A 27968-nucleotide genomic window follows, 5' to 3' on the forward strand; every position below is an offset into this window, starting at 1 on the left:
GCCAGTGGTAGTCAGTGTAGCCTGTGGAGACATAGCAGAAGATGGTATCCGGTGAAGACGAGAAAGATACGCCAGTGGTAGTCAGTGTAGCCTGTGGAGACATAGCAGTAGATGGTAGCCAGAGAAGACGACAAAGATACGCCAGTGGTAGTCAATGTAGCCGGTGCAGACATAGCAGAAGATGGTCGATAAGCCAGTGGTAGTCAGTGTAGCCGGTGGTGACATAGCAGAAGATGGTAGCCGGTGAAGACGAGAACGATAAGCCAGTGGTAGTCAGTATAGCTGGTGGGGCCATAGCAGAACATGGTAGCCAGTGAAGACGAGAACGATACGCCAGTGGAAGTCAGTGTAGCTGGTGAAGACATAGCAGAAGATGGTAGTGGTGAAGATGAGAAAGATACTCCAGTGGTAGTCAGTGTAGCCGGTGAAGACATAGCAGAAGATGGTAGCCAGTGAAGACGAGAACGATAATGCCAGTGGTAGTCAGTGTAGTCGGTGGAGACATAGCAGAAGATGGTAGCCAGTGAAGACGAGAAAGATAAGCCAGTGGCAGTCAGTGTAGCTGGTGAATACATAGCAGAAGATGGTAGCCGGTTAAGACAAGAATGATAAGCCAGTGGTAGTCAGTGTAGCCGGTGAAGACATAGCAGAATATGGTAGGCTGTGAAGACGAGAACGAGAACGCCAGTGGTAGTCAGTGGAGCCGGTGGAGACATAGCAGAAGATGGTAGCCAGTGAAGACGAGAACGATATGCCAGTGGTAATCAGTGTAGCCGGTGGAGACATAGCAGAAGATGGTAGCCAGAGAAAACGAGAAAGATATTGCAGTGGTAGTCAGTGTAGCCAGTGAAGACAAAGCAGAAGATGGTAGCCAGAGAAAATGAGAAAGATAAGCCAGTGGTAGTCAGTGTAGCCGGTGAAGACATAGCACAAGATGGTGGCAGGTGAAGAAGAGTAAGATAAGCCAGTGGTAGTCAGTGTAGCCGGTGAAGACGTAGAAGAAGATGGTAGCCAGTGAAGATGAGAACGATAAGTCAGTGGTAATCAGTGTAGCCCGTGAAGATATAGCAGAAGATGGTAGCCAGTGAAGATGAGAAAGATACGCCAGTGGTAGTCAGTGTAGCCGGTGGAGACATAGCAGAAGATGGTAGCCAGAGAAGACGAAAAAGATACGCCAGTGGTAGTCAGTGTAATCGGTGGAGACATAGCAGAAGATGGTCGATAAGCCAGTGGTATTCAGAGTAGCCAGTGGAAACATAGCAGAAGATGGTAGCCGGTGAAGACGAGAACGATAAGCCTGTGGTAGTCAGTGTAGCTGGTGGAGCCATAGCAGAACATGGTAGCCAGTGAAGACGAGAACGATACGCCAGTGGCAGTCAGTGTAGCTGGTGAAGACATAGCAGAAGATGGTAGCCGGTGAAGACGAGAAATATACGCCAGTGGTAGTCAGTGTAGATGATGAAGACATAGCAGAAGATGGTAGCCAGTGAGGACGAGAACGATAAGACAGTGGTAGTCAGTGTAGCCGGTGAAGACATAGCAGAAGATGGTAGCCAGTGAAGACGAGAACGATAACGCCAGTGGTAGTCAGTGTAGCCGGTGAAGACATAGCAGAAGATGGTAGCCAGTGAAGATGAGAACGATAACGCCAGTGGTAGTCAGTGCAGCCGGTGGAGACATAGCAGAAGATGGTAGCCAGTGAAGACGAGAACAATATGCCAGTGGTAGTCAGTGTAGCCGGTGGAGACATAGCAGAAGATGGTAGCCAGAGAAGACGAGAAAGATAAGCCAGTGGTAGTCAGTGTAGCCAGTGAAGACATAGCAAAAGGTGGTAGCCAGAGAAGACGAGAATGATAAGCCAGTGTTAGGCAGTGTAGCCGGTGAAGACATAGCACAAGATGGTAGCAGGTGAAGACGAGTAAGATAAGCCAGTGGTAGTCAGTGTAGCCGGTGAAGACATAGCAGAAGATGGTAGCCAGTGAAGACGAGAACGATACGCCAGTGGTAGTCAGTGTAGCCAGTGGAGACATAGCAGAAGATGGTAGCCAGAGAAGACGAGAAAGATATGCCAGTGGTAGCCGATGTAGCCAGTGAAGACATAGCAAAAGGTGGTAGCCAGAGAAGACGAGAATGATAAGCCAGTGTTAGGCAGTGTAGCCGGTGAAGACATAGCACAAGATGGTAGCAGGTGAAAACGAGTAAGATAAGCCAGTGGTAGTCAGTGTAGCCGGTGAAGACATAGCAGAAGATGGTAGCCAGTGAAGACGAGAACGATAAGCCAGTGGTAATCAGTGTAGCCTGTGAAGATATAGCAAAAGATGGTAGCCAGTGAAGACGAGAAAGATACGCCAGTGGTAGTCAGTGTAGCCTGTGGAGACATAGCAGAAGATGGTAGCCAGAGAAGACGACAAAGATACGCCAGTGGTAGTCAGTGTAGCCGGTGCAGACATAGCAGAAGATGGTCGATAAGCCAGTGGTAGTCAGTGTAGCCGGTGGTGACATAGCAGAAGATGGTAGCCGGTGAAGACGATAACGATAAGCCAGTGGTAGTCAGTGTAGCTGGTGGGGCCATAGCAGAACATGGTAGCCAGTGAAGACGAGAACGATACACCAGTGGCAGTCAGTGCAGCTGGTGAAGACATAGCAGAAGATGGTAGTGGTGAAAATGAGAAAGATACTCCAGTGGTAGTCAGTGTAGCCGGTGAAGACATAGCAGAAGATGGTAGCCAGTGAAGACGAGAACGATAATGCCAGTGGTAGTCAGTACAGCCGGTGGAGACTTAGCAGAAGATGGTAGCCAGTGAAGACGAGAACGACAAGCCAGTGGTAGTCAGTGTAGCTAGTGAAGACATAGCAGAAGATGGTAGTGGTGAAGATGAGAACGATAAGCCAGTGGTAGTCAGTGTAGCCGGTGAAGACATAGCAGAAGATGGTAGCCAGTGAAGACGAGAACGATAAGCCAGTGGTAGTCAGTGTAGCCAGTGGAGACATAGCAGAAGATGCTAGCCAGTGAAGACGAGAACGACAAGCCAGTGATAGTCAGTGTAGCTGGTGAAGACATAGCAGAAGATGGTAGTGGTGAAGATGAGAACGATAAGCCAGTGGTAGTCAGTGTAGCCGGTGAAGACATAGCAGAAGATAGCAGCCAGTGAAGACAAGAACGATACGCCAGTGGTAGCCAGTGTAGCCGGTGCAGCCATAGCAGAAGATGGTAGCCAGTGAAGACGAGAATGATACTCCAGTGGTAGTTAGTGTAGCCGGTGGAGACATAGCAGAAGATGGTAGCCAGTGAATACGAGAACGATACGCCAGTGGTAGTCAGTGTAGCCGGTGGAGACATAGCACAAAATGGTAGCAGGTGAAGACAAGAAAGATACGCTAGTGATAGTCAGTGTAGCCGGTGAAGACATAGCAGAAGATGGTAGCCGGTGAAGACGAGAAAGATATGCCAGTGGTAGTCAGTGTAGCTGGTGAAGACATAGCAGAAGATGGTAGGAAGGTGACGATAAGAACGATAAGCCAGTGGTAGTCAGTGTAGCCGGTGAAGACATAGCAGAAGATTGTAACCAGTGAAGATGAGAAAGATAACGCCAGTGGTAGTCATTGCAGCCGGTGGAGACATAGCAGAAGATGGTATCCAGTGAAGACGAGAACGATAACGCCAGTGGTAGTCAGTGCAGCCGGTGGAGACATAGCAGAAGATGGTAGCCAGTGAAGACGAGAACAATACGAAAGTGGTAGTCAGTGTAGCCGGTGGAGACATAGCACAAGATGGTAGCAGGTGAAGACGCGAAAGATAAGCCAGTGGTAGTCAGTGTAGCCGGTGAAGACATAGCAGAAGATGGTAGCCAGTGAAGACGAGAACGAGTAGCCAGTGGTAATCAGTGTAGCCCGTGAAGATATAGCAGAAGATGATAGCCAGTGAAGACGAGAAAGATACGCCAGTGGTAGTCAGTGTAGCCTGTGGAGATATAGCAGAAGATGGTAGCCAGAGAAGAGTAGAAAGATATGCCAGTGGTAGTCAGTGTAGCCGGTGGAGACATAGCAGAAGATGGTTGATAAGCCAGTGGTAGTCAGTGTAGCCAATGGAGACATAGCAGAACATGGTAGCCAGTGAAGACGACAACGATACGCCAGTGGTAGTCAGTGTAGCTGGTGAAGACATAGCAGAAGATGATAGCGGTGAAGATGAGAAAGATACGCCAGTGGTAGTCAGTGTAGCCGGTGAAGACATAGTAGAAGATGGTAGCCAGTGAAGACGAGAAAGATACGCAAGTGGTAGTCAGTGTAGCCGGTGGAGACATAGCAGAAGATGGTAGCCAGTGAAGACGAGAAAGATAAGCCAGTGGCAGTCAGTGTAGCCGGTGAATACATAGCAGAAGATGGTAGCCGGTGAAGACAAGAATGATAAGCCAGTGGTAGTCAGTGTAGCCAGTGAAGACATAGCAGAAGATGGTAGCCAGAGAAGACGAGAATGATAAGGCAGTGTTAGTCAGTGTAGCCGGTGAAGACATAGCACAAGATGGTAGCAGGTGAAGACGAGTAAGATAAGCCAGTGGTAGTCAGTGTAGCCGGTGAAGACATAGCAGAAGATGGTAGCCAGTGAAGACAAGAACGATAAGCCAGTGGTAATCAGTGTAGCCCGTGAAGATATAGCAGAAGATGGTAGCCAGTGAAGACGAGAAAGATACGCCAGTGGTAGTCAGTGTAGCCTGTGGAGACATAACAGAAGATGGTAGCCAGAGAAGACGACAAAGATACGCCAGTGGTAGTCAGTGTAGCCGGTGCAGACATAGCAGAAGATGGTCGATAAGCCAGTGGTAGTCAGTGTAGCCGGTGGTGGTATAGCAGAAGATGGTAGCCGGTGAAGACGAGAACGATAAGCCAGTGGTAGTCAGTGTAGCTGGTGGGGCCATAGCAGAACATGGTAGCCAGTGAAGACGAGAACGATACGCCAGTGGCAGTCAGTGTAGCTGGTGAAGACATAGCAGAAGATGGTAGTGATGAAGATGAGAAAGATACGCCAGTGGTAGTCAGTGTAGCTGGTGAAGACATAGCAGAAGATGGTAGCCAGTGAAGACGAGAACGATAATGCCATTGGTAGTCAGTGTAGCCGGTGGAGACATAGCAGAAGATGGTAGCCAGTGAAGACGAGAAAGATAAGCCAGTGGCAGTCAGTGTAGCCGGTGAATACATAGCAGAAGATGGTAGCCGGTGAAGACAAGAATGATAAGCCAGTGGTAGTCAGTGTAGCCGGTGAAGACATAGCAGAATATGGTAGCCAGTGAAGACGAGAACAAGAACGCCAGTGGTAGTCAGTGTAGCCGGTGGAGACATAGCAGAAGATGGTAGCCAGTGAAGACGAGAACGATATGCCTGTGGTAATCAGTGTAGCCGGTGGAGACATAGCAGAAGATGGTAGCCAGAGAAAACGAGAAAGATATTGCAGTGGTAGTCAGTGTAGCCAGTGAAGACATAGCAGAAGATGGTAGCCAGAGAAGATGAGAAAGATAAGCCAGTGGTAGTCAGTGTAGCCGGTGAAGACATAGCACAAGATGGTGGCAGGTGAAGACGAGTAAGATAAGCCAGTGGTAGTCAGTGTAGCCGTGAAGACGTAGCAGAAGATGGTAGCCAGTGAAGATGAGAACGATAAGCAAGTGGTAATCAGTGTAGCCCGTGAAGATATAGCAGAAGATGGTAGCCAGTGAAGATGAGAAAGATACGCCAGTGGTAGCCAGTGTAGCCGGTGGAGACATAGCAGAAGATGGTAGCCAGAGAAGACGAAAAAAGATACGCCAGTGGTAGTCAGTGTAGTCGGTGGAGACATAGCAGAAGAAGGTCGATAAGCCAGTGGTATTCAGTGTAGCCGGTGGAGACATAGCAGAAGATGGTAGCCGGTGAAGACGAGAACGATAAGCCTGTGGTAGTCAGTGTGGCTGGTGGAGCCATAGCAGAACATGGTAGCCAGTGAAGACGAGAACGATATGCCAGTGGCAGTCAGTGTAGCTGGTGAAGACATAGCAGAAGATGGTAGCCGGTGAAGACGAGAAATATACGCCAGTGGTAGTCAGTGTAGAAGATGAAGACATAGCAGAAGATGGTAGCCGGTGAGGATGAGAACGATACGCCAGTGGTAGTCAGTGTAGCCTGTGGAGACATAACAGAAGATGGTAGCCAGAGAAGACGACAAAGATACGCCAGTGGTAGTCAGTGTAGCCGGTGCAGACATAGCAGAAGATGGTCGATAAGCCAGTGGTAGTCAGTGTAGCCGGTGGTGGTATAGCAGAAGATGGTAGACGGTGAAGACGAGAACGATAAGCCAGTGGTAGTCAGTGTAGCTGGTGGGGCCATAGCAGAACATGGTAGCCAGTGAAGACGAGAACGATACGCCAGTGGCAGTCAGTGTAGCTGGTGAAGACATAGCAGAAGATGGTAGTGATGAAGATGAGAAAGATACGCCAGTGGTAGTCAGTGTAGCTGGTGAAGACATAGCAGAAGATGGTAGCCAGTGAAGACGAGAACGATAATGCCATTGGTAGTCAGTGTAGCCGGTGGAGACATAGCAGAAGATGGTAGCCAGTGAAGACGAGAAAGATAAGCCAGTGGCAGTCAGTGTAGCCGGTGAATACATAGCAGAAGATGGTAGCCGGTGAAGACAAGAATGATAAGCCAGTGGTAGTCAGTGTAGCCGGTGAAGACATAGCAGAATATGGTAGCCAGTGAAGACGAGAACAAGAACGCCAGTGGTAGTCAGTGTAGCCGGTGGAGACATAGCAGAAGATGGTAGCCAGTGAAGACGAGAACGATATGCCTGTGGTAATCAGTGTAGCCGGTGGAGACATAGCAGAAGATGGTAGCCAGAGAAAACGAGAAAGATATTGCAGTGGTAGTCAGTGTAGCCAGTGAAGACATAGCAGAAGATGGTAGCCAGAGAAGATGAGAAAGATAAGCCAGTGGTAGTCAGTGTAGCCGGTGAAGACATAGCACAAGATGGTGGCAGGTGAAGACGAGTAAGATAAGCCAGTGGTAGTCAGTGTAGCCGTGAAGACGTAGCAGAAGATGGTAGCCAGTGAAGATGAGAACGATAAGCAAGTGGTAATCAGTGTAGCCCGTGAAGATATAGCAGAAGATGGTAGCCAGTGAAGATGAGAAAGATACGCCAGTGGTAGCCAGTGTAGCCGGTGGAGACATAGCAGAAGATGGTAGCCAGAGAAGACGAAAAAAGATACGCCAGTGGTAGTCAGTGTAGTCGGTGGAGACATAGCAGAAGAAGGTCGATAAGCCAGTGGTATTCAGTGTAGCCGGTGGAGACATAGCAGAAGATGGTAGCCGGTGAAGACGAGAACGATAAGCCTGTGGTAGTCAGTGTGGCTGGTGGAGCCATAGCAGAACATGGTAGCCAGTGAAGACGAGAACGATATGCCAGTGGCAGTCAGTGTAGCTGGTGAAGACATAGCAGAAGATGGTAGCCGGTGAAGACGAGAAATATACGCCAGTGGTAGTCAGTGTAGAAGATGAAGACATAGCAGAAGATGGTAGCCGGTGAGGATGAGAACGATAAGCCAGTGGTAGTCAGTGTAGCCGGTGAAGACATAGCAGAAGATGGTAGCCAGTGAAGACGACAACGATATGCCAGTGGTAGTCAGTGTAGCCGGTGGAGACATAGCAGAAGATGGTAGCCAGAGAAGACGAGAAAGATATGCCAGTGGTAGTCAGTGTAGCCAGTGAAGACATAGCAGAAGATGGTAGCCAGAGAAGATGAGAAAGATAAGCCAGTGGTAGTCAGTGTAGCCAGTGAAGACATAGCAGAAGATGATAGCCAGAGAAGACGAGAAAGATATGCCAGTGGTAGTCAGTGTAGTCGGTGAAGTCATAGCACAAGATGGTAGCAGGTGAAGACGAGTAAGATAAGCCAGTGGTAGACAGTGTAGCTGGTGAAGACATAGCAGAAGATGGTAGCCAGTGAAGACGAGAATGATAAGCCAGTGGTAATCAGTGTAGCCCATGAAGATATAGCAGAAGATGGTAGCCAGTGAAGACGAGAAAGATACGCCAGTGGTAGTCAGTGTAGCCTGTGGCGACATAGCAGAAGATGGTAGCCAGAGAAGACAAGAAAGATACGCCAGTGGTAGTCAGTGTAGCCGGTGGAGATATAGCAGAAGATGGTAGCCAATGAAGACGAGAAAGATACACCAGTGGTAGTCAGTGTAGCCGGTGAAGGCATAGCAGAAGATGGTAGCCAGTGAAGATAAGAACGATAAGCCAGTGGTAGTCAGTGTAGCCTGTGGAGACATAGCAGAAGATGGTATCCGGTGAAGACGAGAACGATAAGCCAGTGGTAGTCAGTGTAGCCGGTGGATCCATATCAGAACATGGTAGCCAGTGAAGACTAGAACGATACGCCAGTGGCAGTCAGTGTAGCTGGTGAAGACATAGCAGAAGATGGTAGCGGTGAAGATGAGAAAGATACGCCAGTGGTAGTTAGTGTAGCCGGTGGAGACATAACAGAAGATGGTAGCCAGTGAAGACGAGAACGATACGCCAGTGGTAGTCAGTGTAGCCAGTGGAGACATAGCAGAAGATGGTAGCCAGAGAAGACGAGAAAGATATGCCAGTGGTAGTCGGTGTAGCCAGTGAAGACATAGCAGAAGATGGTAGCCAGAGAAGACGAAAATGATAAGCCAGTGTTAGTCAGTGTAGCCGGTGAAGACATAGCACAAGATGGTAGCAGGTGAAGACGAGTAAGATAAGCCAGTAGTCAGTGTAGCCGGTGAAGACATAGCAGAAGATGGTAGCCAGTGAAGACGAGAACGATAAGCCAGTGGTAATCAGTGTAGCCCGTGAAGATATAGCAGAAGATGGTAGCCAGTGAAGACGAGAAAGATACGCCAGTGGTAGTCAGTGTAGCCTGTGGAGACATAGCAGTAGATGGTAGCCAGAAAAGACGACAAAGATACGCCAGTGGTAGTCAGTGTAGCCGGTGCAGACATAGCAGCAGATGGTCGATAAGCCAGTGGTAGTCAGTGTAGCCGGTGGTGACATAGCAGAAGATGGTAGCCAGTGAAGGCGAGAACGATACGCCAGTGGCAGTCAGTGCAGCTGGTGAAGACATAGCAGAAGATGGTAGCGGTGAAGATGAGAAAGATACTCCAGTGGTAGTCAGTGTAGCCGGTGAAGACATAGCAGAAGATGGTAGCCAGTAAAGACGAGAACGATAATGCCAGTGGTAGTCACTGTAGCTGGTGGAGACATAGCAGAAGATGGTAGCCAGTGAAGACGAGAAAGATAAGCCAGTGGCAGTCAGTGTAGCTGGTGAATACATAGCAGAAGATGGTAGCCGGTGAAGACAAGAATGATAAGCCAGTGGTAGTCAGTGTAGCCGGTGAAGACATAGCAGAATATGGTAGCCAGTGAAGACGAGAACGAGAACGCCAGTGGTAATCAGTGTAGCCCGTGGAGACATAGCAGAAGATGGTAGCCAGTGAAGACGAGAACGATATGCCAGTGGTAATCAGTGTAGCCGGTGGAGACATAGCAGAAGATGGTAGCCAGAGAAAACGAGAAAGATATTGCAGTGGTAGTCAGTGTAGCCAGTGAAGACAAAGCAGAAGATGGTAGCCAGAGAAAATGAAAAAGATAAGCCAGTGGTAGTCAGTGTAGCCGGTGAAGACATAGCACAAGATGGTGGCAGGTGAAGAAGAGTAAGATAAGCCAGTGGTAGTCAGTGTAGCCGGTGAAGATATAGCAGAAGATGGTAGCCAGTGAAGATGAGAAAGATACGCCAGTGGTAGTCAGTGTAGCCGGTGGAGACATAGCAGAAGATGGTAGCCAGAGAAGACGAGAAAGATATGCCAGTGGTAGTCAGTGTAGCCGGTGAAGACATAGCAGAAGATGGTAGCCAGTGAAGACGAGAACGATATGCCAGTGGTAGTCAGTGTAGCCGGTGGAGACATAGCAGAAGATGGTAGCCAGAGAAGACGAGAAAGATATGCCAGTGGTAGTCAGTGTAGCCAGTGAAGACATAGCAGAAGATGGTAGCCAGTGAAGACGAGAAAGATAAGCCAGTGGCAGTCAGTGTAGCCGGTGAATACATAGCAGAAGATGGTAGCCGGTGAAGACAAGAATGATAAGCCAGTGGTAGTCAGTGTAGCCGGTGAAGACATAGCAGAATATGGTAGCCAGTGAAGACGAGAACAAGAACGCCAGTGGTAGTCAGTGTAGCCGGTGGAGACATAGCAGAAGATGGTCGATAAGCCAGTGGTATTCAGTGTAGCCGGTGGAAACATAGCAGAAGATGGTAGCCGGTGAAGACGAGAACGATAAGCCTGTGGTAGTCAGTGTAGCTGGTGGAGCCATAGCAGAACATGGTAGCCAGTGAAGACGAGAACGATACGCCAGTGGTAGTCAGTGTAGCCAGTGAAGACATAGCAGAAGATGGTAGCCAGTGAAGATGAGAACGATAAGCCAGTGGTAATCAGTGTAGCCCGTGAAGATATAGCAGAAGATGGTAGCCAGTGAAGATGAGAAAGATACGCCAGTGGTAGTCAGTGTAGCCGGTGGAGACATAGCAGAAGATGGTAGCCAGAGAAGACGAAAAAGATACTCCAGTGGTAGTCAGTGTAATCGGTGGAGACATAGCAGAAGATGGTCGATAAGCCAGTGGTATTCAGTGTAGCCGGTGGAAACATAGCAGAAGATGGTAGCCGGTGAAGACGAGAACGATAAGCCTGTGGTAGTCAGTGTAGCTGGTGGAGCCATAGCAGAACATGGTAGCCAGTGAAGACGAGAACGATACGCCAGTGGCAGTCAGTGTAGCTGGTGAAGACATAGCAGAAGATGGTAGCCGGTGAAGACGAGAAATATACCCCAGTGGTAGTCAGTGTAGATGATGAAGACATAGCAGAAGATGGTAGCGAGTGAGGACGAGAACGATAAGCCAGTGGTAGTCAGTGTAGCCGGTGGAGACATAGCAGAAGATGGTAGCCAGTGAAGACGAGAACGATAACGCCAGTGGTAGTCAGTGTAGCCGGTGGAGACATAGCAGAAGATGGTAGCCAGTGAAGACGAGAACGATATGCCAGTGGTAGTCAGTGTAGCCGGTGGAGACATAGCAGAAGATGGTAGCCAGAGAAGACGAGAAAGATATGCCCGTGGTAGTCAGTGTAGCCAGTGAAGACATAGCAGAAGATGGTAGCCAGAGAAGATGAGAAAGATAAGCCAGTGGTAGTCAGTGTAGCCAGTGAAGACATAGCAGAAGATGGTAGCCAGAGAAGACGAGAAAGATATGCCAGTGGTAGTCAGTGTAGCCGGTGAAGACATAGCAGAAGATGGTAGCCAGTGAAGACGAGAACGATATGCCAGTGGTAGTCAGTGTAGCCGGTGGAGACATAGCAGAAGATGGTAGCCAGAGAAGACGAGAAAGATATGCCAGTGGTAGTCAGTGTAGCCAGTGAAGACATAGCAGAAGATGGTAGCCAGTGAAGACGAGAAAGATAAGCCAGTGGCAGTCAGTGTAGCCGGTGAATACATAGCAGAAGATGGTAGCCGGTGAAGACAAGAATGATAAGCCAGTGGTAGTCAGTGTAGCCGGTGAAGACATAGCAGAATATGGTAGCCAGTGAAGACGAGAACAAGAACGCCAGTGGTAGTCAGTGTAGCCGGTGGAGACATAGCAGAAGATGGTAGCCAGTGAAGACGAGAACGATATGCCTGTGGTAATCAGTGTAGCCGGTGGAGACATAGCAGAAGATGGTAGCCAGTGAAGACGAGAACGACAAGCCAGTGGTAGTCATAGACATAGCAGAAGATGGTAGCCAGTGAGGACGAGAACGATAAGCCAGTGGTAGTCAGTGTAGCCGGTGGAGACATAGCAGAAGATGGTAGCCAGTGAAGACGAGAACGATAAGCCAGTGGTAGTCAGTGTAGCCTGTGGAGATATAGCAGAAGATGGTAGCCAGTGAAGACGAGAAAGATACGCCAGTGGTAGTCATTGTAGCTGGTGAAGACATAGCAGAAGATGCTAGCCGGTGAAGACAAGAAATATACGCCAGTGGTAGTCAGTGTAGACGGTGAAGACATAGCAGAAGATGGTAGCCGGTGAGGACGAGAATGATAAGCCAGTGGTAGTCAGTGTAGCCGGTGAAGACATAGCTGAAGATGGTAGCCAATGAAGACGAGAAAGATACACCAGTGGTAGTCAGTGTAGCCGGTGAAGACATAGCAGAAGATGGTAGCCAATGAAGACGAGAAAGATACACCAGTGGTAGTCAGTGTAGCCGGTGAAGGCATAGCAGAAGTTGGTAGCCAGTGAAGATGAGAACGATAAGCTAGTGGTAGTCAGTGTAGCCGGTGAAGACATAGCAGAAGATGGTAGCCAATGAAGACGAGAACAATACCCCCCTCTTCCCACTCTGGTCTCTGGAGCTATACCCAGGCCCCTGTATCCCCCATTTCCCCTTGGAGTTATTCCCCATTCCTGTACAGCCTGCCTCATTCAGGGCCTTGGCTTCTGGGGAGACATGGTGATCTGGACAGGATCTGCCTCAGGTAGCACCCACTGACAGAAGCATATGTACATTTATTAACCCTTGCATGTCGTGCATTTTGGCAAAGCCACTGGTTCTTATAAAATAACTAAACAATTATGAAAGCTCTAGGAGGAAGGTTGTGTCTAATATGGGCAGGACAGTACCAGCATTGTAAGCCTCTTTTGAGGAGTCTTTCAACTTTATCCCATGTTTGGTGCACAATGAAAATAAAATAGCATAACTCTAAACTCACACGCTGCTTTTGGTGGGTGTTGCGTGCCCGGAAACCAGGTCACTCATGCGCTAAGCCCATCCACTTCAGTACGCTCTCACCCGCCCAAAATAAAACCAACTGATTTCACTCATCCAGGGAAAAGCCACCCAGAATATTGCAGTAGACTGTGGCAAGCTGTAGAAATGCACAGGGTTTGGGGATACACACTGCAGTGTATGCTGTGTGTACCGCTGTGTGGTATATATTATAGTTTACCACAGTTTCTCAGCAGAACTGCAGTCATTTCTGGGAGAAACTGCAGTGCATGAACTGAATCTCTAGTATAGTGCCCTACATTCTAAGGTACATAATAGTGAAATGATATCTTTGCACACTTCACAATGCATATAAAAAGTAATGTACCCATTTTGTGATCAGGGCCCCCCTGTGGTGTTCAGCGGGGAAAGGGGGGACAGAGTTGGCCCTCAAAGTGCCGGATCGCAGGGCTGAAAATGAGGGACATGTCAGGCTGTGTTAAAGATTGCCCACAACTGACGCTCTCTTTCCAGAGAGCGTTATGAACTTTAGTCATACGTCACTGTGTACGTGTGGTGACATGGATATAACATTCCTCTCCCCCCCCCCCTTAGAACAACAACTTACAATATGTTATGGTATCATACAACTCTTTACTCGCACACATAGGGTCTCATTACGAGGTTGGAGGTAGCCATGCCCTTAATAATCTTGGGTCCGGCTCCGGGTCCTGCGAAAGGGGAATTACCGGGCTATTCCAACCTTGGAGGGCCCAGAAATCCCCCTTGCGCAGGGCCCTGAGCCGGTACATCCCCATTCCCATTTGAGCCCCCATAGGGCTCAATGGGAATGGGGAGGATGGTATTAGCGGTACTACCATCCTGGTCTGCTCGTGGGTGCCGCTCTGCCCGCCTGGTCCAAAGTTAATTTATGTGAAACCAAGAGGGGTGGGGAGGGGGGTCTGGGGATCTCTCTACCAGCACGAACACAGCCAAATGACCTGTTCTTGGGTGAATAACCCCTGGGAGAGACTCTACCAAGTCTTTAGCTCACTGTCCCTTTCACAGAGAAGACATTCCCCCCATATCAGTCTTTGGGCCTCATTACACGGTAGGTGGTAAGGGTTTACCGGTACCGGTATTTTACCGGTACCAGTAAATCCTTACCGCCTTACTACGAGGTCCCTTTGAGGGTTGGGGATTTTAACGCCTGCTTTTTGCAGGCGTTAAAAACCAACCCGCAAAGGGACCCAGGGAGCTAATTACTATACTGCAATTTGCGGTGCCGTAATTAGCGTCTTCCCCATTCCCATTATGCCCTATGGGGCAAAAATGGGGAAGAGCAATTGTGGAAGGGGGAATTACCACACCTCCAACCTTGGAATGGGGTGGTAATTCCCCTTTCCACCAAGGCGCTGCCGGTATTTTACCAGCATGAACCATGGCGCTAATTGCGCCATGGTTCACCGCCTACCGTGTAATGAGGCCCTTTGTCCTGCCCAGGGGCAGTCCAGCACCGAAATGCTAGGCAATTCTCCTCTGAACACGAGTACCAACATCGGGGGGATTTGCCAGTAAGACAGGCATTTATTGCTGGTGGAGTGGCAGAATTACCTCTGTCTATAGGCTAGAGGTAATTCCAGCCATCTCACCGACAGACTTGTAGTTTGCTGCTTCGGAAACGTGCCGGTAAATGGAATTACTGGCAATTTAATTCTGGCACCACTGCTTCCTGGAGCTGTTTCTAACTCGGCTACCTCTGCCTCTCCCACTGGTCCCTCCTGGGTGGGCCCTGTATTACAAATTCCCCTCGTAGTCCACGTGGCCCTATGCAAGTCACAGGCTCAAAGTAACCCCTCAACATAACTTTATTTAACCTGCCCCAGAAAGCAAAGGAACACTGGCAAAGTGTTAGACAACTATCTGTTCCCTCTACTATGATCCTCTCTTACTTCCTGGAATTATTATTAAATGACTGCATACTTTATCCCTTGCAAAATAAAAAAAACTCTCTCAATTTAAAATCCTTTTTTTGTAGATACAATGCCCATAATACCATCTTTGCCTGGATTATTTACTCAATGGGGTCATTACGACCCCGGCGCTAAGTGGTTAACGGCGCCGTAAAAGGCTGCGGCGCCGTTAACCACTTAGCGCCTAATTACGAGGTCCCTTTGCGGGACTCGACCTTAACGGCTGGTGTAGACAAGCCGTTAAAGTAGGGACCCGCAAAGGGACCTTGGTGCTAATTACGGTACCGCAATTTGCGGTACCGTAATTAGCACCTTCCCCATTCCCATTATGCCCTATGGGGCAAAAATGGGAATGGGTAAGGGCCATGGTTCAATGGGGAATTACCGCCCCGCCAACCTTGGAATGGGGTGGTAATTCCCTATTGAACCGTGGCGGACACGTTACGATACCGGCACCAACCATGGTGCTAATAGCGCCATGGTTTAGCGCCGGTATCGTAATGAGGGCCAATGACTTTGACTGAGAGTATACGCAATATGATATGTTATTTATAATGCGCTTAATACCCAAAGGTTTCTAAGCGCGGACCCGGGGATCGAACCTGTGGTGCTCCATGTCGTCTTGTTTCCAAGGTGAGAACGTTGCCCCTGAGCTATCCTCCAAGTACAGTTAATGTAACCATCTTTTAAGTCTCTATAATGTAGGAAATCTTTTAGCACAAAAGACCCAGAGACCTTGGGAGGAGATATTATAACGTATTGCCATTTGCTTTCTCTAGAGGATTCTTAAATTATAAAACAATCTATTTATCTGTGACAGCATGAATCGGTGTGTAGTGAACCATCGTGGGACGAGCTGAGCCTGGAAGAACATTGTAGTGAACCATGGTGGGACGAGCTGAGCCTGGAAGAACATTTTAGTGAACCATCATGGGACGAGCTGAGCCTGGAAGAACATTGTAGTGAACCATTGTGGGGTGAGCATGGCCGTGAAGAACACTGCAGTGAACCATCGTGGGACGAGCTGAGCCTGGAAGAACATTGTAGTGAACCATCGTGGGACGAGCTGAGCCTGGAAGAACATTGTAGTGAACCATTGTGGGACGAGCTGAGCCTGGAAGAACATTGTAGTGAACCATCGTGGGGCGAGCATGGCCGGGAAGAACACTGTAGTGAACCATCGTGGGACGAGATGAGCTTGTAAGAACATTGTAGTGAACCATCGTGGGACGAGCTGAGCCTGGAAGAACACTGTAGTGAAGCATCGTGGGACGACCTGAGCCTGGAAGAACATTGTAGTGAACCATCGTGGGACGAGCTGAGCCTGGAAGAACATTGTAGTGAACCATCGTGGGACGAGCTGAGCCTGGAAGAACATTGTAGTGAACCATCGTGGGACGAGCTGAGCCTGGAAGAACATTGTAGTGAACCATCGTGGGACGAGCTGAGCCTGGAAGAACATTGCAGTGAACCACCGTGGGACGAGCTGAGCCTGGAAGAACATTGCAGTGAACCATTGTGGGACGAGCGGAGCCTGGAAGAACATTGTAGTGAACCATCATGGAACGAGCGGAGCCTGGAAGAACATTGTAGTGAACCATCGTGGAACGAGCGGAGCCTGGAAGAACATTGTAGTGAACCATCGTGGAACGAGCCGAGTCTGGAAGAACATTGTAGTGAACCATCGTGGGGCGAGCATGGTCTGCTGTCGAGACACTGTCATTAACTACAGAGCAGGGCACTGAAACTTAGAAGGAACTGTCTTGCTTTGTGGTAATAAAACATTGACCATGCATGCTCCCCCAAGGCTAGACCACGCACGCCCTGTGTGATGAACCTCAACCCTGCTCAGGAGCTCCAGAGACCAGCTGTACACCAAAGTCTCCCTGAGCAATAATATATGAGCTACAGAGGGTGGAGACTGAGTGTTAAAGGTGCAACATATACAGATGCATGGCTTCAAGTTCAAATTCAGTTTATTCAGAATATTACATTTCTGAAAACATTTAACCGTACACTTATATCAAACACCTACATTATGTCAGGGAAATTCAGAAAAACAGGACAGATTAAAAATTGACACGGGAAGGAAAATACAATTCAATAAAAATATTGTCATTGAAGCTGACAAAGGGAGAAACAAATCAGGTTATATTACAATTAAACTGACAAAAGCCAGAGTTCATAGCAGCCCTAGACTTAAACATGCAATCCTACTATATTGCACCCCAACATAGTTACCTGGAAAACATAATCAAGGCGCAGCCTTAATACACATCGATATGGGGTACCCGGACAAGTTGACATAATTTGCAGGAGTCAAAAGAATACTTTTCTATGCGTTTGTGCTGCCCAAGTTCAGGATTGGAAGGCACAGCCTTCCAAATATGAACTAAATTTGGGCCAATAAGGAGAGATTTAACATGGGCCAGCCATTTCCAGCTCTGCCTCAAAGACATTTCTGACAGGTCCTGGGTGATCCTTTTATGGAAACTCAGACTTTTGAAAGACTTAAGACGAAGTCAGTGAAAGAGGAGACGCAAAGTGACTTCATATTTGAATGGAAGGATACCAGGTTTTAGGTATCCTGGGACCGGGTGGCACTGTGCGGGATTGAAATAGGTTTTTCAAGAAGACATTTCGTCTATATCTAGGTGCCAAGCAAGAGCATAGCCTCATTGGTCAGCTCAATATATAAAAGCAGAGTGGGCTTGGGCTTTAGATCTCCACGGTTGGGGAACAGGTTTTCCTCCCCATCTATTTGCAAACCTTAACGTGGCCTGTCCTGGGTGTTTGAAAGCAAGATGGTTATGATCGAGCTGTGCTTTCCTAGAACCTTATCCCTAAGGAGTCAAAGGTGGAAACTTATTTAACTAAGGATTGTTTGAAATAAATGCTTGGTCTAATTGGCTTATAGAAAGGACCAGGCATGATAGCAGCGTTGTCCATATTCATAACGAAGGATCTGTTGATACAAATTGATTTGAAGACTTCCAACTGGGATGTAGTGCCTTGCAAAGATTTGGAGATGCCTACAATGTCGCGTGAAAAGAACAGAACCCATCTTGAATGTGGGTCATTAGTGCAGTGATATATGGAAGGAATAAAAGGGAGGCTAGGACGCGTCCTTGACGGACTCCATTTGCTATCGTAAAGGAGTCTGTACTTTCGGCCCCCTTGCCGTAAGGCAACATGGCTGAATTGTTGGTGTGAAATGCTTGTATCATTAGCATTAATTCACGTGCGATATTGTTCTCAATTAAAACCTCCCAAAGTCGTTTGACGGTTGACAATGTCAAACACTTTTTTGAAAATATATAAACAAAAAAATAAGTGAGCTCTTTTGTCAATGAAAGACTTATACACAGCGCTGCTAAAAAGAAACACTGATCAATCCTGCTTCAATTTTGTCTAAATCCCCATTGGAAAGGCGAGATAAAGTTCTTAGACTCAACCCATTTCTCAAGGCAAGTCAGCAAATGTTTCCAAAGACCGTGGCAAGATTTTCACTAAGGAAAATGGTCAATAATGTTCAGGTTGGTCTCTGTCTTACGTTTTAAAAATGGGTACAACGTTGGTGGAAATCCCAATTTTAGGATCCTCCAATCACAATTAATAGCATTAAAAAACATAGTAAGTGGGATCCATACAGATAAATTACTGCAAATGAAATCAATGGGTATCTTTTCGGGGGCCAGGTGCTTTTTTTGGCTACAACTTCGGCCTCACTAAATTCTACAAATAATTCAAGTGACCGCACAAGGATAGATTCAAACATCGTACCACCACCACATAAAGACCTAAAGTGCTTTGCCAACTCTGTGGTGGAAAGGCTAGTGAATTAATACTCGGCTGGCCAGATGATACAATGGGCCTCATTGCGACTTCACAGTTGTTACCAGACCGGCAAACTTGTAATGAGGCGCAAATGACAGAATTGTTGGTTTTTTTCAATGTCTGCCAGAAGCAGAGCCACAAGCCTCCTGTTTATTTTTTCTTTGTAATCAAGGATTTATATTTCAATCTAAAATTGGTTAATATGTGTTGGTTCCTTCTGTTGCTTTTTAAGTTCTCTGTTGAGCTATAACGTAGCAGTCTTGTCTTGCAATCATCGTCAAACCAAGCAGTAACTATGACATCTACTTAGCAAGCTAAGGGGATTCTAAGAAAAGTAAATATTCGATTAATGTTCATCTTCCCAGAGAGTCTTGGGTCTTCAAAATACTTAAAAAAGGAATAAGAGCCGATTCAGGTTCTGCAATAGTATGCGTCAGATATAATGTATTGGATTTGATAGCCGCCCTACCGCTGGAAACCAGGATGTCAGGAGCTAATCTTACCACATGGTGGACCAGGAAGTTATGTTTCAGGAGTTCCAGGACTACCGAGTTCTGATTGCTCACCACTCTCTTGATTCCTCTTCAGTCAAACACTAACCTCCAGCTGGCCAGGTGTACTAAGTGAGGTCTAACCAAAATGAGAGCTTGAAAGAAACCCCCCTAAAAGTTGGATTACAAAATACGGTGCTACCACTATTAATTATCCCTCATTTCCTGAAAAAGACAAATTATGTGTTGTTAAGTGTTTAAAACAACATGAAAGAGCCGCATCAGTCCCAGATACTGCGTTATTTCAAAAACCTCTTTAGCCCTGTCTCTTTCCCTACCATGATCAGATGGGTCAGATAGGTCGTCTACCTAGTTGGAACGGATGCGTCTATATTCGGGTACCATTCTTCTATGGCTTCTAAATCTTTCCTCTGCAGGATATATTGACATCAGCTGATTGGTCATATGGTTCCACATTTAAGGCATTCTATTTGAACCAGACCTGCATGCTTTGCCACTAGTGGTAAATGCACTTTAAACATGCAAAATGGTAGCCTCCAAGTCTTGACTGAAAATATCAATTTTCTTAGTCAACTGGGTAGGACAATTCCAATGCCAATAAAGTCAAAGGGGAACAATATCCCCCACTGTACCCCCTTTTTTCTCAACATCTCTTCACATTACTTCATAGACAACAAACTTTTAAAATCATCTGGACATTATTGTATGGAGATGTTGTTGATCATGAAAAATGGCTGACCTGCATCTGGTTTCTAAAGATCGAAACATGAGAAGGAAGGAGAGGAAGTAGATATCAAACAGACTATTTATAGACGTTAATGTTGTATCAATGCACCGGGGACCACATTGGTCACATACCGAGTGCTTCATCTGTTATTTCTCGAGTTAACTGTCAAATGTCTGACCTAAAAGTAAAGAAGTTCAATTGAAAAGCTGTGCCTCCATTGTCTTTATTAACATTATGATTTTCCTGCACAACTAGCTGAGAAAATCACAATTTGGTAGCAGATCAGCCAGAGAACTGTTCATGATTATGCTTGATTCTAATTCTGTTCATGAGCTTTTACTATATTACGAGGTATTTTCTCTGTTATTACGTGTCCGTGTATTAATATAGTTACATTTTTGCATGTGCAAGTTTGATGTCTGACTGTCCTTAAGGCAATGCTGCACCCCCTCCCAGTCATTGGGCCTCATTCCGACTCAGGCGTTAAGGGCTTTACGGCGCCGTAAACGGCGCCGACGCTTAACGCCTGATTACAAGGTTCCCTTTGCGGGATGGCTGTTTAACGCCTGCTTTTGCAGGCGTTAAAAGCCATGCCGCAAAGGGACCTTGGCGATTATTACGGCTAATAGCACCATGGTCCTCCGCCAAGGTTGTAATGAGGCCCATTGACTTGCTGGCCAGTAGGTATCGGAGTTGGCATTGGGAAATCCCTGGAACCATCACAATGGCGAAACAGTTACATTGGTACTCTCCAAGGTCCAGGACGCCATTCTTTCCCAAGAGGCCTCCAAGCACCAGGCCCTGATGGCATTCCTGTTGATATTAATGTGGCTCGCATGGCTCTGTGTGGGCCGTTTGCTTATAAAGAGATTGGGCCTCATTCCGAGTACGGCGCTAACCAATGGCGCTATTAACGCCTTGGTTGACGCCGTACCCGGACCGGCAGTGCCTTGGTGGATGGCGGAATTACCGCCCCATTCCAAGGTTGGCGGGGCGGTAATTCCCCATTCACCAAGGCTCTTCCCCATTCCCAAATGAGCCCCCATAGGGCTCAATGGGAATGGGGAAGATGCAAATAACGGTGACCGTTCATTACGGTCACCGTTATTGGCTAGGAGGCCCCTTTGCGCCCTCGACTTTAACACCTGCTCAAAGCAGGCGTTAAGGGCGAGGGCGCAAAGGGAACTCGGAGTATGGCGGTAAGGGATTACCGCCACTGGTCTCGTTACCGGTGGCCGCTATCCCTTACCGCCATACTCGGAATGAGGCCCATTGGCTACATTCCTACCAGCAGCATAATCCTAAAATATTAGAATACAACGCATGTAGTAACGATATTAAAAAACTAAAAAACAAAAAGCGATAGGTTTAAAGTCCTGGCCCACAAAAAAGCTGAGGCAAGGGCAAGGGAGAAAGAAGACACAGTGGCTGAAGCACAAGCAGACGGGGTGGGGTAGAGCAACGTGGGCGCAGTGAAAGACGGGGACATTGCCCTGTGAGGTGGATAAAGCCCTGACCGGTCGGGGTGGTGGGGGGTGGGGAGGTAAAGCATTGCTAATAAGGAATCTGAGAACCTTCATGCGCTGAAAGCTGAGAGCCATGGATCGGGACCAACAGAGGCCCAAGCTACGGAGTAAGGCCAGAAGAGTGAAACTGTGGCCAACAAAAAACTCTTACAGAAGCTTATCAAGTCTCTTAGCCTCCAGGCTGGCTACCCCTATTCTAAAATACAACATACAACATCCAGAATCCTCTGCCCAATGCTAACGTCCCAGAATCTATCTAAAAGGCCAGCCGTAAGTTTTGACAAAACTAATAAGCAGCGTATCTGGTAAGAAAAGGGCCACTAGTAGTTTGATCTGTGCATAGGGATCTCCTAGCTTCAGCTTTCCAGGTACCCAGGGCAAAAGCACAGCAGTACAGTCTATACTATAGATAATATAAAGCTAGGCTATCTACACACCCAACTACTGGGTTTGTTGTTAAGATTAATACTTTCTACTTCCTCCCCCGAGGGTTCTCAACCAGAAGCCAATTCACCAATCATCCTCCTACCATGGGGATGGAGTCATTCTGCCTTTACCTGGGCTTTCATTGACTTGTGGTTTGGTGACCTTGTCACCAGTTCTATCCCTTGCAGATAGTCATGGAATGTCCAGGCATCAGACTCTCCTTCAAGGAATCTGCAGTCTCTTAGAGTGAGTCCAGTAAGCGAATATCAACCTTTGTTTCCCAAGTGTTTCTCCAATGCTCCGCACAGTCTCTCTATAGTCCCCAGATTTTCACCACCTTCCTCCAGATGGTGGCCCCCTTTTCCAGCAGGGAACTTTTTTTATTGTTGTCATTTCAATTCCTATTAATTAGAGTGACAACCTGATTGATCCCGTACTGTCTGAAAATGACTGCTGCAGTGATTTTGAGTGTATGTCATCTCTTTTATAGGCATCTGCATACAGTGAATTCCCCAATGATGTGATATTATTAGTCAATTGTAGAGCATGAATGACTGCTTAAACGTTTTTGGGGCTAATCACTTACAAGGACACACCCGCAACATCTCTCTACTTGACAGTGATGGGAACAGCATGGTTTGCAAAGAACTACGTAAGAGTACGAGGCCCTTCAGTCTTTTTTAAAGAATGAATCCTCCGGTGCCTACTCAGAGTTGAGGATTGGCGGAAGCTTTTCTTGCACTCTGTGCACTTGTAGGGCTTCACCCCAGTGTGGATTCTCTCATGGCTTACCTGAGATGAAGAGTGACTGAAGCTTTTTAAACACTCTTTGCACTTGTAGGGCTTCTCTCCAATATGGACATTGAGATGCCTTCTCAGAGTGGATGCGCAACTGAAGCTTTTCTTGCACTCTGTGCACCTGTAGGGCTTCTCACCAGTATGGACCATGAGATGTTTTTTAAGATGTGATGACTGACTGAAACAAGTATTGCATTCTGTGCACTTATGGGGCTTTTCCCCAGTATGGATTCTCTGATGACCTATCAAGTGTGAGGCGTGAGTAAAGCTTTTCTTGCACTCTCCGCACTTGTATGGTTTCTCCCCAGTATGGACCCTCTGATGGCTTACCAGACCTGAGGAGCGGCTAAAGCTTTGGATGCACACAGTGCACTTGTAAGGCTTTTCCCCAGTATGGATCCGTTGATGTGTGTGCAGATTTGAGTAATTACTGAATCTTTTCTTGCACTCTGTGCAATCATAAGGCCTCTCCCCAGTATGGATCCGCTGATGGACTATCAGCTCTGAGGAGCGAATGAAGCTTTTTGTACACTCTGTGCACTTGTAGGGCTTCTCGCCCGTATGTGTCATGAAATGCCTTCTGAGATCTGAGATTTGACTGAAGCTATTATCGCACTCTGTGCACTCATAGGGCTTTTCACCTCTATGGATCCTCTGATGTCTTACCAAACCTGAGGAGCGACTGTAGCTTTTCCTGCACTCTGTGCACTTGTGGGGTTTCTCCCCAGTATGGGCAATCGGATGCATGCACAGATTTGAGATCCGAGTGACTGCTCTGTCACCCTTTGTGCATGTAAAGTGCCTCTCATCCACATGGTGTAATTGTTGCATGGTTAGACTCGCAGGGAAACACTAGATCCTCATAGATACACAGGTGATGTGGCTCCTGCAAAAGGGGATCCATTTCTTTACAGGCTCAGTGGAATAAAGTTGCCCATCTTCTGGGGTGTTTCTCTCATTCATCTGTATGTCCCATCTTCTCGTGGTCATTTCCAGTCTCTTGGTTTTGGTAATTCTTCTACTCTCTGTTGAAAGAAACAAATGTTATGTCAGTGTGCAGTCTGTAGGTTGATGGACCTGTTGTAGACATGTCACAACCCCCCACTAACACAGTGCATGAGACTGAGTGAGTCTGGTTGAGTCTCTGTCCATGAAGATGGGAGGACTTTATAGAATTTGGACAACACTTGGAAAATTATACATAAGATTTTGATCTGGGAGTATTTTACTCCCTATTTTTAAACTTGGGAGTAAAATGGTTTTTTAGTAGGTAAAAAAGTAAGACCCATGACAAATGGGAGTATTTAATTAGCAAGCAAAAAACAGTTTTAGCTGTGAAACAGAAATGTTTTGTAATAAATATGTATTTGCACCAAATTATTCATGCACATTAAAATATCAATTTGTACCTCTTCAGATCAAGCAGTAATAGTACTCGTGTTTCTTCCTGGGCTGGTACTTATACTATCAGTCCAAACATATTCATGGATCTGCGTGGGAGAAAACGGTGGGACCAGCTCCTGTGTATCAGTTTCCTATGTTTGTTGGGAGGATCTGTACTCCCTATTTTGATTTATTGGGAGTATTTGCCTATCTTTGAGGACTAAAAGTGTCTGTTACATCCCTTCTACATCGGGCTGTATGAATAGATAAAGGAGGGGCAGTTGTCATTATGAACACCAGTAGGTATGTGCAGGAGGTGCACAGGCATGTTTATGACACAAGATATTACAAAAAGCTGCAGGAAGATTTAGCCAATGAAATAAAATGAGAACTCTACAAGCTCACTAAGAAACTTTGTAAACTCTTCCGGTGTGGAGTGCCGAAGAGTGCCCCGCAGTGTCTGCTTACCTTTTCCATTGCTCAGTCAGTCATCAGCTGTTTCGGAAATCTTTCCAAGATGTGCTTGCGCAAAGTGCCAGAGAGTGCCGTGCATTTATTGTGGGGGCTATGGAGCTTCCGCGACAAATGCGAATCGCCTACGAGCACTGAAAACCCGGGCTGATATTGGGCAGCCAAGGAGCCCTAGAGGAATTCAAAGCTCTCTTCTAACGTGAGTCATTCAATCTTCTATTAACCTGATGGCTTCTACAATGTACACGATGCGAAGTAAGTCTGCAGTAACTTGTTCTACCTCTCCCGCACTGCCTCAGAAACATGTTGAAGGGGCTCCATAGGCTAAATCTACTCAGTGTATCAGTTTAGACTTACAGACACCAACTCAAAGATCACAGCATGTTTGCAGACTACTGCAGATACCCAGAAATCACCGACGGAAAGGGAATTACTCTGCCTACTCTCAGAAGATCCCTTGGCTATTGATAACCGAGGGCTAGCCGTCTCTGTCTACTCACAGGTGGGGCCCCCACCACCTTTACGAACTGTTCAGATATCTGCGGAAAGTGTTATTTCATCACCTATGATCAATGCCTTCTCAGATTCGGCAGATCACCATCTTTATTAAGCACTGATGCCTGCTACCCCCCCCTCCCCCCGCCTCCCCCTCCACCTACTCGCACAAGATACAGGAACATCTGAATGACAGTCCACCAAATTCCCAACCAATGGTTTTTTTTGCACTTAACTTTGTGTTAAATTCCTTGGTAAAGCTATACAAATATATTCAACAAGAATTTAGGGAACAAAAAGTGACTGATTACCGTCACAGATAAATTGACCTTCTTGGAAGTCCACATTTGCATGAAAACAAGATCAAACAACGGCCTGAAATTCTCAATGAAAGACACTCTTACTGAATCAATGGCCCATGTACCAATGTCTCAGAACCTCCAACATGCATGCCTAGCTACAGATCATGCTAACGGAAATAAATTAACAAACTCGCCGCAAGAGGTCAGGGGTAATGGTGCCTCAGCCTTGGTAATTGAGGTCTCGCCTTTAATCCCATAGAACAAATGTATGAAACAGACGAAAGTCAGGGGAAGGAGAGGAAAAAAAGCAAAAATATTAATAATATCCCCCCATTAAAAAACACAGGATCCAGGAAGTTCCTGCAAAAATTAAAACTATCATAAATAGAGTAAATTCTGCTCCATTAGCACAGTCTCTTATGAAGAGAGACTGAACCTCGGGCTGCCAAGAGTCTCTCAGCTGCCTCTTGATTCAAAGAAAATTAAGCAGCCCAAGTTGGTGGACCTCTGGAATAGAGCCCCAGACATACATACAAACAGAACTAACAACTAGAAAGACAAACCTGGCTGTTCCAGAGGAACAAAATTCATCCATGACGAAACCTCATTTAAGGGAGAATAACATACCAGAAGAGGTGTTCAACATGTCAGACTTTTCTACATGTTCAATCCAGGAAGATGAAGAAGACTGGCAACCACTGGAAATTGGAACCATCCTCTGCACATCTGCAAAAAACACTCCAGGAGTGTTGGCGCTGGTTATTGATACTTTGCGTTTTCGCAGACAACATACAACATACATAGAGACCTTGTGCCTAACGTTATTACCTCACACCTTTGCACCGTAGAAAAAAAAAACACAGCTGATCTTATAGACGAAATAAGCTACTGGTTGTCACCAAAAATCAGACCAAGAGGCCTGCCCAACTTATCTATCCCCATTTGCAATTGAGTTGGAAAGCATTTTTCCAGCTATATCCTCTTCTATTTTAAATCGGCACAACGTCCTCTCATTATTTCACGAGATCCCCTGCCTAACACAAGTCACCTCAAAAGACATTGAGCTGGACGTTTTCCCCAGGGATGATAGAACCGACTTAGTTTACATACAGTAAATGTGTCTCAAGCCTAATTATGTCCATTGTTACGAATCAAGCATTAGCCCTGGGACAGTTGGGTTATGATACTTTCAGATTAAAAACGGTTCCGCCATTGATCATAAGGAGACGCCAATAATCCAACGCATAAATTGAATGATTTCAGACCTACTGGACCTATGAGAATTTACAAAAATAATGATAAATCTGATCAACGCAATGTTACTCTTATGGTCCAACCAAAATCCACCTCAAATTGGAGGACGGAGATCGGCCCCGGCTAACGACCTCACTAAGTAGGGGCACTACCGATCTTGGGGACTGCCCATGAAATCACGTTTAATTCACTGGAACACAAAAGGACATTTCCATGGCTTTAATGATTCCAATCACGATTTCCCCTTTCGTGAATATGATATGTTATATTTTTAAGAAATGTGGTTAGTCAAGAGTCCTTCATACACCTGAATACAAAGGGTCTAGATGGAGTCCATCAGGTGGCCTCCAAACCACTATTCGATCAAATCTAATTAGGAAGGCTGCCCAATTAATCAAGTTCAAGTTGTAATGAAATATTAGCACTAAACATCTCTTGATAAGATTATGGCATGGCTAACACACACAATGGCCTGCTTCTAAATGTCTATTGGAACCCTGCTAGAATTAGTCAGAAAAGTTTTTTAAAAATGTCTGGGGGACCACTTAGCTGACTGGAATGAGAAATCCCTACCCAAAATTATATGGCGGAGAGATTCCTTGAAGAGGTGTCCCGAGTTCTTTTCTGAATTGTAGGGGGGGGGGGGCATTTCTGATGCTGACGGGAAGGAGGTTCCATTGTCTTGGGGCGTAGGCAAAGAAGGCTTGTTTTCAGGTTCTTTCCATTTTGCAGTGGCATATTTCAAGTCTGCACCTGTCCTGGATTCTGAGGGTGCGCTGTCCAGCGGAGATGCTGAATTTTTTCGCGAGGTAGCTGGGTGAATTGAGGGCGACTGCTTTATAGATGATGCAGCAAGACTTGAAGGTGATTTGTGCATACAGTGGCAGCCAGTGAAGGTCGATGAGGGCTGGGGTAATGTGGTTTTATCTACATATACCCTTGATGAGGTGTGCGTTTGGGTGTAGGACACTTCTCAGGGGCACAAGGGGTGACAACGGGAGGCCTTTGAGGAATGCTTTGCACCCATCCAGGTGGGATAAGATGAGTGCTTGAACAGTGAATCTACAGCTGTCCTGAGGGAGGAAGGGCTTGACTTTCCACAGGAGAGAGAGGTCTGATACCAAGCTGTCTGAGTTATCTTAGCTATGTGTGTCTTAAAGGAGAGGTGCTGGTAGACGTGGAACCCGAGCGACTTGGCATAGAATGTGAGCTTGGGTGTGAGGCCCTCAGAGTTCATGGTTGATAGCCAGGTCTTTACGTATGGGCATTCAGTGGTGTTCAGGGGTTGATCTTCAAGTATGCACTGGACATCCAAGACAGGATCAGTGAGAGGCAGGTTTTGAGCCTATGGATGTCCTTGATGGAGTCGATCTTGAGGTATAGCTGTGTGTCATCAGCATATTAGTGAATGTGGATGTTTTGTGTGGCAAGTAGGGGTGCCAGCGGCTCCTTGTATAGATTGAAGAACACTGGGGATAGACTGGAACC

The 27968-nt window shown here is 46.8% G+C and overlaps 1 protein-coding gene across 1 annotated transcript in view; it reads right to left on the reverse strand.

Annotated features, from left to right (window-relative positions):
• LOC138528729 (zinc finger protein 271-like) overlaps positions 1-27968 on the reverse strand; it is a 507619-nt gene that overhangs the window by 467377 nt on the left and 12274 nt on the right. Inside the window, exon 2 of the mRNA XM_069640597.1 lies at positions 22485-23600. Coding sequence (XP_069496698.1) covers positions 22485-23406 — 922 coding nt within the window. The 5' untranslated portion in view covers positions 23407-23600. The remainder of the gene's footprint in view (positions 1-22484; positions 23601-27968) is intronic.

Source organism: Ambystoma mexicanum, chromosome 7q, assembly GCF_040938575.1.
Source record: "Ambystoma mexicanum isolate Mex_15411 chromosome 7q, UKY_AmexF1_1, whole genome shotgun sequence".
Taxonomy (NCBI): domain Eukaryota; kingdom Metazoa; phylum Chordata; class Amphibia; order Caudata; family Ambystomatidae; genus Ambystoma; species Ambystoma mexicanum.